This window comes from Pseudophryne corroboree, chromosome 6 (genome assembly GCF_028390025.1).
Source record: "Pseudophryne corroboree isolate aPseCor3 chromosome 6, aPseCor3.hap2, whole genome shotgun sequence".
Classification (NCBI taxonomy): domain Eukaryota; kingdom Metazoa; phylum Chordata; class Amphibia; order Anura; family Myobatrachidae; genus Pseudophryne; species Pseudophryne corroboree.
The window spans coordinates 427600500-427617876 of NC_086449.1; the positions used below are offsets into that span (position 1 = coordinate 427600500).

The following is a 17377-nucleotide window of genomic DNA, read 5'->3' on the forward strand; positions in this document are numbered from 1 at the left end:
GGTTACTGACACCTCTGCTACTTCAAAGTACTTGGATGTTGTGTGGGCTTTGAAGATCTATGTGAAGCGGACAGCTCGTCACAGAAAATCAGACTCTCTGTTTGTTCTCTATGATCCCAAGAGAATTGGGTGTCTTGCTTAAAAGCAGTCTATTGCTTACTATCCAGCATGCTTTAGTCTATGGCAGGTTTGCCGGTTCCAAGATCTGTACAGGCCCACTCTACTAGGTCGGTGGGTTCTTCCTGGGCGGCTGCCCAGGGTGTGTCGGCTTTACAGCTCTGCTGAGCAGCTACTTGGTCAGGTTTGAACACATTTGCTAAGTTCTACAAGTTCAATACTTTGGCCTCTAAGGACCTTCCGTTTGGTCAATTTGTTCTGCAGAAACCTCGGCACTCTCCCACACGGTTTGGGAGCTTTGGTACATCCCCATGATACTAATGTGGACCCCAGTATCCTCTAGGACGTAAGAGAAAATAGGATTTGAATCCTTTTCTCGTGGTCGGTAGAGGATGCTTGGCACCCGCCCAATGCTTTGTGTTTTCCTGCACTGTTCAGTATTATTGTTGGTTCAGCTGCTGCTGTTTCTGTTCAAGTTTGGTTAGCGTGGCTTTCCTATTGTTTGTGTGTGCTCGTTCGAATATCACCACTGTTCTTTTAAATCCTTCTATCAAAGTATGTTCGTCTCCTTGGGCACAGTTTCTAGACTGAGTATTGTAGGAGGGGCATAGAGGGAGGAGCCAGCGCACACTATTGATTTCTTAGTGTCCAAGGCTCCTAGTGGACCCGTCTATACCCATGGTACTAATGTGTACCCCAGCATCCTCGACGGACTACGAGAAAAGGATTTACTGGTAGGTCATTTAAAATCCTATTTCTCTTACGTCCTAGAGGATGCTGGGGACTCCGTAAGGACAATGGGGATAGACTGGCTCCGCAGGAGACATGGGCACTTTAAGAAAGAACTTTAGATATGGGTGTTCACTGGCTCCTCCCTCTATGCCCCTCCTCCAGACCTCAGTTTACTACTGTGCCCAGAGGAGACTGAGTGCACTACAGGGAGCTATCCTGAGTTTCCTGAAAGAAAGTATATTTGTTAGGTTTTTTTATTTTCAGGGAGCCTGCTGGCAACAGACTCCCTGCATCGAGGGACTGAGGGGAGAGAAACAGACCTGCTTTAATGTTAGGCTCTGTTTCTTAGGCTACTGGACACCATTAGCTCTAGAGGGATCGGAACGCAGGTCTCACCTTCGCCGTCTGTCCCAGAGTCGCGCCGCTGTCCTCCTCGCAGAGCCGGAAGATAGAAGCCGGGTGAGTATGAGAAAAAAGAAGACTTCAGAGGCGGCAGAAGACTTCAGATCTTCACTGAGGTAACGCACAGCAGTAAAGCTGTGCGCCATTGCTCCCACACAGCACACACAAACGGCAGTCACTGTAAGGGTGCAGGGCGCAGGGGGGGGCGCCCTGGGCAGCAATAAAACCTTTTTTTCTGGCAAATGTGTATTTATACAGCTTGGCACTGTATATATAAAAAGCCCCAGCCAGGTTTTTCGATATTTCAGCGGGACAGAAGCCCGCCGCCGAGGGGGCTGGGCTTCTTCCTCAGCACTCACCAGCGCCATTTTCTCCACAGCACAGCGCTGAGAGGAAGCTCCCCGGACTCTCCCCTGCTTATCCATGGTGAAAGAGGGTATTAAAGAAGGGGGGGGGGGGGCACATAATTGGCGCAGATTACAGCGCTATCTGGGTAAACATACTGTGTGTTTTTTTCCCTGGTCATTAGCGCTGGGTGTGTGCTGGCATACTCTCTCTCTGTCTCTCCAAAGGGCCTTGTGGGGGACCTGTCTTCAGATAAGGATTCCCTGTGTGTGTGGTGTGTCGGTACGCGTGTGTCGACATGTCTGAGGTAGAAGGCTCTCCTAGGGAGGAGGTGGAGCAAATGAATGTGGTGTCTCCGTCGACAACGCCGACACCTGACTGGATGGATATGGGGAATGTTTTAACTGCTAATGTGAATTTATTGCACAAAAGATTAGACAAAGCTGAGGCTAGGGAACAGCCAGGGAGTCAACCCATGTCTGCCCTACGTCGCAGTGACCTTCGGGTTCTCAAAAGCGCCCACTATCCCAAATAGTAGACACTGATACCGACACGGATTCTGACTCCAGTGTCGACTACGAAGATGCAAAGTTACAGCCAAAATTGGCTAGATGTATTTGATATATGATTATTGCAATAAAAGAGGTTTTGCATATCACAGAGGAACCCCCTGTCCCTGACACAAGGGTACACATGTATAAGGGAAAGAAACCTGAGGTAGCCTTTCCCCCTTCTCATGAGCTGAACGAGTTGTGTGAAAAAGCGTGGGAATCTCCAGACAAAAAACTGCAGAATCCCAAAAGGATTCTTATGGCGTATCCTTTCCCGGCAAAGGACAGGATACGGTGGGAATCCTCCCCTAGGGTGGAAAAAGCGTTGACACGCCTATCCAAAAAGGTAGCGCTGCCATCCCAAGATACGGCTACCCTAAGGGATCCTGCTGATCGCAAGCAGGAGGTTATTTTGAAGTCCATTTACACGCATTCTGGTACTTTACTCAGACCGGCTATTGCGTCGGCTTGGGTTTGTAGTGCTGTAGCAGCGTGGACAGATACCTTATCAGCGGAGATTGAGACCCTGGATAAGGATACCATCTTATTGACCCTAGGACATATAAAAGATGCTGTCTTATATATGAGAGATGCTCAAAGAGACATTGGTTTACTGGGTTCTAGAGTCAACGCTATGTTGATTTCTGCTAGACGAGTCCTATGGACCCGGCAATGGACAGGTGATGCCGACTCAAAAGGGCATATAGAGGTTTTACCTTACAAGGGTGAGTAATTGTTTGGAGACGGTCTCTCGGACCTGGTCTCCACAGCTACAGCTGGTAAATCTAATTTTTTGCCTTCTATTCCATCACAGCCTAAGAAAGCGCCACATTATCAAATGCAGTCCTTTCGGTCACAGAGAAACAAGAAAGTACGAGGTGCGTCCTTTCTTGCCAGAGGTAAGGGCAGAGGGAAAAAGCTGCACAACACAGCTAGTTCCCAGGAACAGAAGTCCTCCCCGGCCTCTACAAAATCCACCGCATGACGCTGGGGCTCCACTGGCGGAGTCGGGGCACGTCTTCGGAATTTCAGCCACATCTGAGTTCACCCATAGGCGGATCCCTGGGCAATAGAAATTGTTTCTCAGGGTTACAAGCTGGAATTCGAAGAGGTGCGTCCTCGCCGTTTTTTCAAATCGGCCCTACCGGCTTCTCCCCCAGAAAGGGAGTTAGTGTTAAATGCAATTCACAAATTATATCTTCAACAGGTGGTGGTCAAGGTTCCCCTACTTCAACAAGGGAGGGGATATTACTCAACCCTGTTTGTAGTCCCGAAACTGGACGGTTCGGTCAGACCCATTTTAAATTTAAAATCCCTGAACCTATACTTGAAAAGGTTCAAGTTCAAAATGGAATCGCTCAGAGCGGTCATTGCCAGCCTGGAAGGGGGGATTTTATGGTATCCCTGGACATAAAGGATGCATACCTTCATGTTCCCATATATCCACCTCATCAGGCGTACATGAGATTTGCGGTACAGGACTGTCATTACCAATTTCAGACATTGCCGTTTGGGCTTTCCATGGCCCCGAGGATTTTCACCAAGGTAATGGTGGAAATGATGGTGCTCCTGCGCAAGCAGGGTGTCACAATTATCCCATACTTGGACGATCTCATAAAAGCGAGATCAAGAGAGCAGTTGCTGAGCAGCGTGTCACTTTCACTGAAAGTGTTACAGCAACACGGCTGGATTCTCATTATCTCGAAGTCGCAGTTGGTTCCTACTGACCTTCTTGGGCATGATTCTGGATACGGACCAGAAAAGGGTTTATCTTCGGATAGAAAAGGCTCAGGAACTCATGACCCTGGTCAGGAACTTATTGAAGCCAAAGCAGGTGTCAGTAAATCACTGCACTCGGGTCCTGGGAAAGATGGTGGCATCGTATGAGGCCATTCCCTTCGGCAGGTTCCATGCGAGGACCTTCCAATGGGACCTACTGGACAAGTGGTCCGGGTCACATCTACAGATTCATCAGTTGATCGCCCTGTCCCCCAGGGCCAGGGTATCTCTCCTGTGGTGGCTACAGAGTGCTCACCTTCTAGAGGGCCGCAGGTTCGGCATTCAGGACTGGGTTCTGGTGACCACGGACGCATGCCTCCGAGGTTGGGGAGCAGTCACACAGGGAAGAAACTTCCAAGGACTTTGGACAAGTCAAGAGACTTGTCTTCACATCAACGTCCTGGAGTGAGGGCCATATACAACGCCCTTCGTCAAGCGGAGACCTTGCTTCGCGACCTACCAGTTCTGATTCAGTCAGACAACATCACCGCAGTGGCTCATGTAAACCGCCAAGGTGGCACAAGGAGCAGAGTTGCAATGGCGGAAGCCACCAGGATTCTTCGCTGGGCGGAAAATCATGTAAGCGCACTGTCAGCAGTGTTCATTCCGGGAGTGGACAACTGGGAAGCAGACTTCCTCAGCGGGCAAGACCTGCATCCAGGAGAGTGGGTACTTCATCAGGAAGTCTTCGCACAGATTGCAAGTCAGTGGGGACTACCCCAGATAGACATGATGGCGTCCCGCCTCAACAAAAAGCTACAGAGATATTGCGCCAGGTAAAGAGACCCTCAGGCGGTAGCTGTGGACGCCCTAGTGACACAGTGGGTGTTCCAGTCGGTTTATGCGTTTCCTCCTCTTCCTCTCATCCCAAAGGTGTTGAGAATAATAAGGAAAAGAGGAGTACAGACAATTCTCATTGTTCCAGATTGGCTGCAAAGGGCCTGGTATCCGGATCTGCAGGAGATGTTCACAGAAGATCCGTGGCCTCTTCCTCTAAGGCAGAACCTGTTGCAACAGAGGCCCTGTCTGTTCCAAGACTTACCGCGGCTGCGTTTGACAGCATGGCGGTTGAATGCCGGATCCTAGCGGGAAAGGGCATTCCGGATGAGGTCATTCCTACTCTGATAAAGGAGTATCCGGACTCCAGGTCGACAACAAAAAGGTCGACACACCTTAGGTTGACGCCAATTGGTCGACACACCTTAGGTCGACATGGACAAAAGGTCGACATGGAAAAAATGTCGACATGAGTTTTTCACAATTTTTTTTTTTTGGAACTTTTTCATACTTTACCGTTCCAATCGTAGTCCACGTGGATCGTTATCTGTGCAGAGCGAAGGCACCATGCCCGAAGCATGGCGAGCGAAGCGGTGCACTAATTGGGGTTCCCAGTCACTCTACGAAGAAAACGACACCAAAAAAACATAAAAAAACTCATGTCGACCTAGTTCCGTGTCGACCTAGTTCCGTGCCGACCAATTGGTGTCGACCTTTTTGTTGTCTACCTGGAGTCCCAGACCCGATAAAGGCTAGGAAGGACGTGACCGCTAAACATTATCACCGTATATGGCGAAAGTATGTGAGGCCAGGAATGCTCCTACGGAAGAATACCATCTAGGCCGTTTCCTTCACTTCCTACAAACTGGAGTGAATTTGGACATAAATTTAGGCTCCGTTAAGGTTCAGATTTCGGCCTTATCCATTTTTTCAGAAGGAATTAGCTTCTCTCCCAGAAGTACAGACTTTTGTGAAGGGAGTGCTGCATATTCAGCCTCCTTTTGTACCTCCGGTGGCGCCTTGGGACCTTAATGTGGTGTTGAGTTTCCTTAAGTCGCACTGGTTTGAACCACCTAAAACGGTGGAGTTAAAATATCTCACTTGGAAGGTGGTCATGTTGTTAGCTTTGGCTTCGGCTAGGCGAGTGTCGGAATTGGCGGCTTTGTCTCATAAAAGCCCCTATCTGGTTTTCCATATTGATAGTGCGGAATTGCGGACGCGTCCTCAAGTTTTGCCTAAGGTGGTGTCATCTTTTCATATGAACCAACGTATTATGGTTCCTGTGGCTACGCGAGACTTGGAGGATTCCGAGTCCCTTGATGTGGTCAGGGCTTTGAAAATTTATGTAGCTAGAACGGCTAGAGTCAGAAAAACAGAAGCACTGTTTGTCCTGTATGCAGCCAACAAGTTTGGCGCTCCTGCTTCAAAGCAGACTATTGCTCGCTGGATCTGTAACACGATTCAGCAGGCTCCATTCTACAGCTGGATTGCCGTTACCAAAATCGGTCAAGACCCATTCCACTAGGAAGGTGGGCTCTTCTTGGGCGGCTGCCCGAGGGGTCTCAGCTCTACAGCTGTGCCGAGCTGCTACTTGGTCGGGTTCAAACACCTTTGCAAAATTCTATAAGTTTGATACCCTGGCTGAGGAGGACCTCATATTTGCTCAATCGGTGCTGCAGAGTCATCCGCACTCTCCCGCCCGTTTGGGAGCTTTGGTATAATCTCCATGGTCCTTACGGAGTCCCCAGCATCCTCTAGGACGTAAGAGAAAATAAGATTTTAAAGCTACCGGTAAATCTTTTTCTCGTAGTCCGTAGAGGATGCTGGGCGCCCGTCCCAAGTGCGGACTAGTTCTGCAAGACTTGTTTATAGTTTTGCTTACTAAAGGGTTATGTTATAGTTTCATCGGTCTCGGACTGATGCTATGTTGTTTTCATACTGTTAACTGGATAGTATATCACAAGTTATACGGTGTGAATGGTGTGGGCTGGTATGAATCTTGCCCTTGGATTAACAAAAATCCTTTCCTCGTACTGTCCGTCTCCTCTGGGCACAGTTTCTCTAACTGAGGTCTGGAGGAGGGGCATAGAGGGAGGAGCCAGTGCACACCCATATCTAAAGTTCTTTCTTAAAGTGCCCATGTCTCCTGCGGAGCCAGTCTATCCGCATGGTCCTTACGGAGTCCCCAGCATCCTCTACGGACTACGAGAAAAAGATTTACCGTTAGGTTTAAAATCTTATTTCTCTGACGTCCTAGTGGATGCTGGGACTCCGTAAGGACCATGGGGAATAGCGGCTCCGCAGGAGACAGGGCACAAGAATAAAAGCTTTAGGATCAGGTGGTGTGCACTGGCTCCTCCCCCTATGACCCTCCTCCAAGCCTCAGTTAGATTTTTGTGCCCGAACGAGAAGGGTGCAGGCTAGGTGGCTCTCCTGAGCTGCTTAGAATAAAAGTGTATTTTAGGTTTTTTATTTTCAGTGAGTCCTGCTGGCAACAGGCTCACTGCATCGTGGGACTAAGGGGAGAAGAAACGGACTCACCTGCGTGCAGAGTGGATTGGGTTTCTTAGGCTACTGGACATTAGCTCCAGAGGGACGATCACAGGTTCAGCCTGGATGGGTCCCGGAGCCGCGCCGCCGGCCCCCTTACAGAGCCAGAAGAGCGAAGAGGTCCGGTGAAATCGGCGGCAGAAGACGATCCTGTCTTCAGACTAAGGTAGCGCACAGCACCGCAGCTGTGCGCCATTGCTCTCAGCACACTTCACACTCCGGTCACTGAGGGTGCAGGGCGCTGGGGGGGAGCGCCCTGAGACGCAATATAACAGATAATACCTTAGGTTGGCAAAAGAATACATCACATATAGCTCTTGGGCTATATGGATGTATTTTAACCCCTGCCATTTTTACAGAAAAGAGCTGGAGATAAGGACATCGTGAAGGGGCGGAGCCTATCTCCTCGGCACACAAGCACCATTTTCCCTCACAGCTCCGCTGGAAGGACGGCTCCCTGACTCTCCCCTGCAGACTTGCTACAGAATCAGGGTAAAAAAGAGAAGGGGGGGCACTATTGGCAGCTAAAAATTATATAAACAGCAGCTATAAAGGGAATAACACTTATATAAGGTTATCCCTGTATATATATATATATATATAGCGCTTGGTGTGTGCTGGCAGACTCTCCCTCTGTCTCTCCAAAGGGCTTGTGGGGTCCTGTCCTCTATCAGAGCATTCCCGGTGTGTGTGCTGTGTGTCGGTACGTGTGTGTCGACATGTATGAGGAGGAAAATGATGTGGAGGCGGAGCAATTGCCTGGGTTAGTGATGTCACCCCCTAGGGTGTCGACACCTGACTGGATGATCGTATTTAAAGAATTAAGTGATAATGTCAGCACTTTGCAAAGAACGGTTGATGACATGAGACAGCCGACAAATCAATTAGTGCCTGTCCAGACGTCTCAGACACCGTCGGGGGCCCTAAAACGCCCGTTACCTCAGTGGGTCGACACAGACCCAGACACAGATACTGAGTCTAGTGTCGACGGTGAGGAGACAAACGTAATGTCCAGTAGGGCCACACGTTACATGATCACGGCAATGAAGGAGGCATTGAACATTTCTGACACTACAAGTACCACAAAGAAGGGTATTATGTGGGGTGTGAAAAAACTACCAATAGTTTTCCCTGAGTCAGATGAGTTAAATGAGGTGTGTGATAAAGCGTGGGTTTCCCCCGACAAAAAACTGCTAATTTCTAAAAAATTATTGGCACTATATCCTTTCCCGTCAGAGGTTAGGACGCGTTGGGAAACACCCCCTAGGGTAGATAAGGCGCTCACACGTTTATCTAAACAAGTAGCGTTACCGTCTCCTGATACGGCCACCCTCAAGGAACCAGCAGATAGAAGGCTGGAAAATATTCTTAAAAGTATATACACACATACTGGTGTTATACTGCGACCAGCAATCGCTTCAGCCTGGATGTGCAGTGCTGGAGTCACGTGGTCGGATTCCCTGACTGAAAATATTGATACCCTGGATAGGGACAATATACTGTTAACTATAGAGCATTTGAAGGATGCATTACTATATATGCGTGATGCACAGAGGGATATATTTGCACCCTGGCATCAAGAGTAAGTGCTATGTCCATTTCTGCCAGAAGAGCGTTATGGACGCGACAGTGGTCAGGCGATGCGGATTCCAAACGACATATGGAAGTATTGCCGTATAAAGGGGAGGAGTTATTTGGGGCTGGTCTATCGGACCTGGTGGCCACGGCAACGGCTGGAAAATCCACCTTTTTACCCCAGGTCACTTCACATCAGCAGAAAAAGACACCGTCTTTTCAAACTCAGTCCTTTCGTTCCCATAAGTACAAGCGAGCTAAAGGCCATTCCTTCCTGCCCCGGGGCAGAGGAAGGGGAAAAAGACTGCACCATGCAGCCGCTTCCCAGGAGCAGAAGCCCTCCCCTGCTTCTGCCAAGTCTTCAGCATGACGCTGGGGCTTTACAAGCAGACTCAGACATGGTGGGGGCCCGTCTCAAGAATTTCAACGCGCAGTGGGCTCACTCGCAAGTGGACCCCTGGATTCTACAGGTAGTATCGCAGGGGTACAAACTGGAATTCGAGGCGTTTCCCCCTCGCCGGTTCCTGAAGTCTGCTCTACCAAAGTCTCCCTCCGACAGGGAGGCAGTTTTGGAAGCCATTCACAAGCTGTATTCCCAGCAGGTGATAATCAAGGTACCCCTCCTACAACAGGGAAAGGGGTATTATTCCACGCTGTTTGTGGTACCGAAGCCGGACGGCTCGGTGAGACCAATTTTAAATCTGAAATCCTTGAACACTTACATAAAGAGGTTCAAATTCAAGATGGAATCACTCAGAGCGGTGATAGCAAACCTGGAAGAAGGGGACTATATGGTGTCTCTGGACATCAAGGATGCTTATCTCCACGTCCCAATCTACCCGTCTCACCAAGGGTACCTCAGGTTTGTAGTACAAAACTGTCATTATCAGTTTCAGACGCTGCCGTTTGGGTTGTCCACGGCACCTCGGGTCTTTACCAAGGTAATGGCCGAAATGATGATTCTTCTTCGAAGAAAAGGCATCTTAATTATCCCTTACTTGGACGATCTCCTGATAAGGGCAAGGTCCAGGGAACAGTTAGAAGTCGGAGTAGCACTATCTCAGGTAGTGTTACGTCAGCACGGGTGGATCCTAAATATTCCAAAATCGCAGCTGATTCCTACGACACGTCTACTGTTCCTAGGAATGATTCTGGACACAGTCCAGAAAAAGGTGTTTCTCCCGGAGGAGAAGGCCAGGGAGTTATCCGAGCTAGTCAGGAACCTCCTAAAACCAGGCCAGGTGTCAGTGCATCAGTGCACGAGGGTCCTGGGAAAAATGGTGGCTTCTTACGAAGCGATTCCATTCGGAAGATTCCATGCAAGAACTTTTCAGTGGGATCTACTGGACAAATGGTCCGGATCGCATCTTCAGATGCATCAGCGGATAACCCTGTCGCCAAGGACAAGGGTGTCTCTTCTGTGGTGGCTGCAGAGTGCTCATCTACTAGAGGGCCGCAGATTGGCATTCAGGATTGGATCCTGGTGACCACGGATGCAAGCCTGAGAGGCTGGGGAGCAGTCACACAGGGAAGAAATTTCCAGGGCTTGTGGTCAAGCATGGAAGCATCTCTTCATATAAACATTCTGGAACTAAGGGCCATTTACAATGCCCTAAGTCAAGCGAAACCCCTGCTTCAGGGTCAGGCGGTATTGATCCAATCGGACAACATCACGTCAGTCGCCCACGTAAACAGACAGGGCGGCACGAGAAGCAGGAGGGCAATGGCAGAAGCTGCAAGGATTCTTCGCTAGGCGGAAAATCATGTGATAGCACTGTCAGCAGTCTTCATTCCGGGAGTGGACAACTGGGAAGCAGACTTCCTCAGCAGACACGACCTCCACCCGGGAGAGTGGGGACTTCACCCAGAAGTCTTCCACCTAATAGTAAACCGTTGGGAAGAACCAAAGGTGGACATGATGGCGTCCCGTCTAAACAAAAAACTAGACAGATATTGCGCCAGGTCAAGGGACCCTCGGGCAATAGCGGTGGACGCCCTGGTAACGCCGTGGGTGTACCAGTCAGTGTAGGTGTTCCCTCCTCTGCCTCTCATACCAAAGGTACTGAGAATCATAAGAAGGAGAGGAGTAAGAACTATACACGTGGCTCCGGATTGGCCAAGAAGGACTTGGTACCCGGAACTTCAAGAGATGCTCACGGACGAACCGTGGCCTCTCCCTCTGAGAAAGGACCTGCTCCAGCAGGGGCCTTGTCTGTTCCAAGACTTACCGTGGCTGCGTTTGACGGCATGGCGGTTGAACGCCGGATCCTGAGGGAAAAAGGCATTCCAGATGAAGTCATCCCTACCCTGGTCAAGGCCAGGAAGGACGTAACCGCAAAACATTATCACCGCATTTGGCGAAAATATGTTGCGTGGTGTGAGGCCAAGAAGGCCCCTACAGAGGAATTTCAACTGGGTCGTTTCCTCCATTTCCTGCAAACAGGACTATCTATGGGCCTAAAATTAGGGTCCATTAAGGTTCAAATTTCGGCCCTGTCGATTTTCTTCCAGAAAGAACTGGCTTCAATGCCTGAAGTTCAGACATTTGTAAAAGGGGTACTGCATATACAGCCTCCTTTTGTGCCTCCAGTGGCACCTTGGGATCTCAATGTTGTGTTGAGTTTTCAAAAGTCACATTGGTTTGAACCACTCACCACTGTGGGCTTCAAATATCTCACATGGAAGGTGACGATGCTGTTAGCCCTGGCTTCAACCAGGCATGTGTCAGAATTGGCGGCTTTATCATATAAAAGTCCTTACTTAATTTTTCATTCTGACAGGGCAGAATTGAGGACTCGTCCTCAATTTCTACCTAAGGTGGTTTCTGCATTTCACATGAACCAACCTATTGTGGTACCTGCGGCTACTAGGGACTTGGAGGACTCCAAGTTGCTTGACGTTGTCAGGGCCCTGAAAATATATGTTTCCAGGACGGCTGGAGTCAGAAAATCTGACTCGCTGTTTATCCTGTATGCACCCAACAAGCTGGGTGCTCCTGCTTCTAAGCAGACGATTGCTCGTTGGATTTGTAGTACAATTCAGCTTGCACATTCTGTGGCAGGCCTGCCACAGCCAAAATCGGTAAAAGCCCATTCCACAAGGAAAGTGGGCTCATCTTGGGCGGCTGCCCGAGGGGTCTCGGCTTTACAACTTTGCCGAGCAGCTACTTGGTCAGGGGCAAACACGTTTGCAAAATTCTACAAATTTGATACCCTGGCTGAGGAGGACCTGGAGTTCTCTCATTCGGTGCTGCAGAGTCATCCGCACTCTCCCGCCCGTTTGGGAGCTTTGGTATAATCCCCATGGTCCTTACGGAGTCCCAGCATCCACTAGGACGTCAGAGAAAATAAGATTTTACTTACCGATAAATCTATTTCTCGTAGTCCGTAGTGGATGCTGGGCGCCCATCCCAAGTGCGGATTGTCTGCAATAATTGTATATAGTTATTGTTACAAAAATTCAGGTTATTATTGTTGTGAGCAATCTTTTCAGAGGCTCCTTTTCGTTTTATCATACTGTTAACTGGGTTCGGATCACAAGTTGTACGGTGTGATTGGTGTGGCTGGTATGAGTCTTACCCGGGATTCAATATCCTTCCTTATTATGTACGCTCGTCCGGGCACAGTATCCTAACTGAGGCTTGGAGGAGGGTCATAGGGGGAGGAGCCAGTGCACACCACCTGATCCTAAAGCTTTTATTCTTGTGCCCTGTCTCCTGCGGAGCCGCTATTCCCCATGGTCCTTACGGAGTCCCAGCATCCACTACATACTACGAGAAATAGATTTATCGGTAAGTAAAATCTTATTTTTTTTTTTAAGTGTAGAGTCAATATTAAAACATCATGGTTTTTATCATTACACTCTGACTGGACCCTTCAGACTTAATGGGGGAGATTCAAAAGTTTGAAAAGTCAGTTGGATGTCTGTTTTTTTCCTATCTAATAGACAGGAAAAAATAGACTCCCAACCGACTTTTCAAACATTTGAATATCCCCCATTATGTCTTTTAATACCCTATCAAAGGGGATGCATATTAGTAACACTTGACCTGCGCCAATTGGGAGGAACCACTTTCTTTTATTTGTTCCAGTTTTCTTAAAGCGTCCTAGTCACATAAACATAACTGCATATTAATTGTTGATACAGGGCCTAATTCACGAAGGATTGCATTTGCAAAGCTGCTTGCAGATCTGTACGCTGCGATGTGATCGCAGTTGTGGATAAACATCGCAACAGTAGGCTTGCCATTGCAGGGTGGCTTGTGAGGCCAAGCAAATGTGATGTGTTCTTAGCCTCGTCACTCCCAGAAGTGGTGGTGGTGGGGTGACACTCTCCTCCGGCTTAGGGAGCATCCACGGTTCTTTACTACTATTCCTCACAGCACTGGGCTTACGGTTTCGATTCAAACCAGAGCACTATGGCCTTGATGCAGAGATGTATGCAACCCGATGGTTTCTGTATTGCGCATGTGCAGAATGGGTACTGCATCATCAAACACAGTGCCCACTAAGCCGCAGGCGGTGATAGAAAGATCCTTCCAAAACGGGGGGGAGGGGGGCATCTACTGCATTTTGTGGCAGTACCGAGGCCAGTGTCTACGTCTTCCTTTTAGTGGCCTCCGAAGCATGAATTCCCCAGCCATCCTATGTTACCTGAGGGTTTCTCGGATGGCCGATGTTCAGGCACAGTGATCCGATGGCCTGGTCCTGAAGAATTGTTTGCTCCGGCAGCATACGCGCCCATTCCACAGCATAATTGAATTGCTGCCAGCGGGCACCCATTAAACAATAGTCGTGTCCCACCCCCAGTATTTTCTGTCTGCTTGAAGTCTGTCTCCTCTGTGCATAAGATTGCTTACTGTATTTCAGATCCGCATTAAAGGCACTCTTGTACTCTTGTGCTAGACTAAGAATGCGGAGAGCTGTTTAATAGTTTATTTGTTTGCAAATTATGTGTGCGCTAATAATTGTATTCCCTCCTTTTTTTTGTACTAATGATTTAGGACAGTGGTTTCCAAACTTTTTTGAATCACGGCTCCCTAGAATATCAGAATTTTTTTCACGGCACCCCTAGGCCAAACATTTCTTATTAAGAAATTTAGAAAGAAATATTACATTAAGTAGATCGCGTTTATGTCATCCTTATGGTCAGTTGTGTGGTGAGGGACAAGATTTGCTTCTGTTTGGCCACATATTTTATGACTAGCAGCCACCAGCACTGGTTTTGCTTATTATATTGACCATACATAATTTGAGTTGGTCCTGGACCACCAACCCAGGGCACCCCAGGGAGCCACGGCACACAGTTTGGGAACCTCTGATTTAGGATATTTCTAAACTGCATGACTGTTCTGCCAACTAGTACCTATTTCTGTGACTTACTATATGACAATGAAATGAGAAATTGTTTATTATGTAATTGTTTATAATTTTTGCAAATGTTGATATATTATGTTATTTCTGTTGTCTTGGACAAAGGAACTCTTGCTTATGTTTTTTTCTGCTTCACTTTAGGGTTTGTGGATGCACTTAGATGTTTGCAATGAGCACTGTGGCTGGCATGCCCCAGTGTTTTGGATACCGATGCAGAGGACTCCATAGTAATCGAATTTATCAGAAGCGAACGTCATGAGCATAGTGGTCCCTTTACGGGTTGAGACAGCAGAAACTCCATATTTAGAAATGGCAGCAGGCTCTGAGTAAGTAAAACCTTTTTGTTGTGTTTATGAAGACCAACATCTACTATATAAAAATGAAAATCTGTCGTTCTGTCCTGTCTGTTTTTCTATATAAATCCACAGTTTACAAGCGAAGATCGTGAAATTTCACATACAGGCGTATTAAAACATGGCGGACGCAATTAAAACAATTTGAAATCCCTAGCACCCCTAGGGGGGCAGACAGCAGCACAGAGTATATCAGGAGACAGCATAACTCCGGAATTGCTGGACCCATGTACTCAAAAATTGGTACACATATGCCTTCCAATCTGCCAACAAACACTGTGGGAGGAAGACACCCCAGCACCCTTAGGGGTGAGGCAACAGCACTGAGTATTTCAGCAGACAGCATAACTCTGGAATGCCTGCAGCAATTTACAGCAAACTTGGTACACATATGACTTACACTCTGGGAACAAACACAATGGGGGTCAGACACCCCGAGCACCCCTAGGGGTTGGACAGCAGCACAGCGTATGTCAGCAGCCAGCAAAACTGTGGAAGGCCTGGATCAATTTACACCAAAGTTGGTACACATCTGACTTAAAATCTTGGAACAAACTCTGTGGGGGTTAAACACTCCTATCACCCCTAGGAGTGGGACAGTAGCACAGAGTATTTCAGGATACAGCAAAACTATGGAAGGCCTGGAGCAATTTACACCAAACTTGGTACACATCTCGCTTACAATCTGGGAACAAACTATGTGGGGGTTAGACAACCCTAGCACCCCTAGGGGGTGGCACAGCGCACAGAGTGTGTTTCAGGATACAGCATACATCCTGAATGGCTAGACCAATTTTACAACAAACTGGGTACACATATGACTTACACTAGGGAAAAAAACAATGTGGGGGTCAAACACCGCTAGCACCCCTAGGGATGGGACATCAGCGCAGAGTATGTCAGCAGACAGCATAACTGTGGAAGGCCTGGAGCAATTTACACCAAACTTTGTACACATTTGACTTACAATCTCGAAAACACCCCTACCACCCATAGGGGTGGGACAGCGGCACAGAGTATTTAATGAGACAGCATAACTGCCGAATGGCTAGATCAATTTACAGCAAACTGGGTACACACATGACTTGCACTCGGGAAACAAACAATGTGGGGATCAGACACCCCTAGCACTCCTAGGGCTGGGACAGCAGCACAGAGTACGTCGGCAGACAGCATTACTGTAGAAGGCTTGCAGCAATTTACACCAAACTTGGTACACATCAGACTTACAATCTGGGAACAAAGTCTGTGGGGGTTATACACCCCTACCATCCCTAGGAGTGAGACAGCAGCACAGAGAATTTCGGGAGACAGCAGCACAGAGAATTTCAGGAGACAGCATAACCCCAGAATGCCTAGACCGATTTACAACAAACTTGCTACACATATGACTTACAAGCTGGGAACAAACACTGTGGGGGTAAGACACCCCTAGGGTTGAGGCAGCAGCACAGAGTTTTTCAGCAGACAGCATAACTGGAATGCCTGGAGCAATTTACACTAAACTTGCTACACATATTACTTATACTCTAAAAACAAACACTGTGTGGGCAACACACCACTAGCACTCCTAGGGTTGGCCCAGCAGCACAGAGTATATCAGGACATGCATGATATGTCAGTGATGACAGGACTGTTTGGGACAGGGCCTGTGACATGATGTGAGGAGGGGAATGGAGGTAGCACGAACCCACACACGTTGAGAGTTTTGTAGTGGAAGTAGCATGGTCCCCCAGCAGCACATTGGGTTTTCAGTGTATTTATGTGTAACATTTTACATGCTTTTTTTATACTATGTTATTTAAAATGTGTGTTTAATATTTTCATTATTTTTGTAAACAAACATTCTTAAAATCCCGTGCAGCGCCGAGTACTCCAGCTAGTATTGCATAAATTAATTTTAACAGCTTGAGCTCCACTCCTGTTACATTGCTGCATGAATATTCTGACTCATAGGGGGCGATTCAATTGTTTGGGCGCCTGCCGGCAGCTATTTCATTATTCCATCATTCAGGTAGAATGTCCTGTTTGGGAGACCAAACTGCTCTTTTACTCTGCGGACAGGACTTTAGTTGGCTTTAATCGCTTTATGGGGCAAAACACTGCGCTTTTGAGTGTGTCAAAAGGAATAGGCGCCCAATCAGAGCAACAATTGACTTGCCCCAACAGGCGCACATTACATTCGGTGCCCAATAAAACAATTGAATTTCTTCCCATAAAATCATGAGTGTTTTTGTGGATCATAAGAATTGTGTTATTTAACCACCTTATAAACTCGCCCTACGTATTTTTAGGTGAACTGTCATTTTATTTTCTTTGTCATAGCTTGGAAATGGGCTTTATGTGTATGCTAAGATGTACTTCTGTATGTTATCTCTCTACCTTTTTGTCTGCTGCCTCATTATTATTATTATTATTATTAGTTATTCATATAGGGCACACACATTCCGCAGCGCTGTGCAGAGAACATTTTGCCCAGTCACATCAGTCCCTGCCCCAGTGGAGCTTACACTCTATATTCCCTACCACATGTACATACACACATTCATGCTAGGGTTAATATTGGTGGGAGCCAATTAACCTATCAGTATATTTTTGGATTGTGGGAGGAAACCGGAGTACCCGGTGGAAACCCACGCAAGCATGGGGAGAATATACAAACTCCACACAGGGCCATGGTAGAAATCGAACCCATGACCTCATTGCTGTAAAGCAGTAATGCTAGCCATTACACCATCCATGCTGCCATTACACCATCCATGCTTCTTTATCTGCTTCTGCATATATTGGTTTTCTGACAAAAATATATCTAGGCCACAGTTGA

At 47.7% G+C, this 17377-nt stretch overlaps 1 protein-coding gene across 6 annotated transcripts in view; it reads left to right on the forward strand.

Moving 5' to 3' along the window:
- The window catches only part of KMT2E (lysine methyltransferase 2E (inactive)), a 445960-nt gene that overhangs the window by 89322 nt on the left and 339261 nt on the right, over nt 1-17377 (forward strand). For all 6 annotated transcript variants that reach the window (XM_063927017.1, XM_063927020.1, XM_063927022.1 and 3 more), the window contains exon 2: nt 14342-14526. In XM_063927017.1, coding sequence (XP_063783087.1) covers nt 14456-14526 — 71 coding nt within the window. In that variant the 5' untranslated portion in view covers nt 14342-14455. The remainder of the gene's footprint in view (nt 1-14341; nt 14527-17377) is intronic.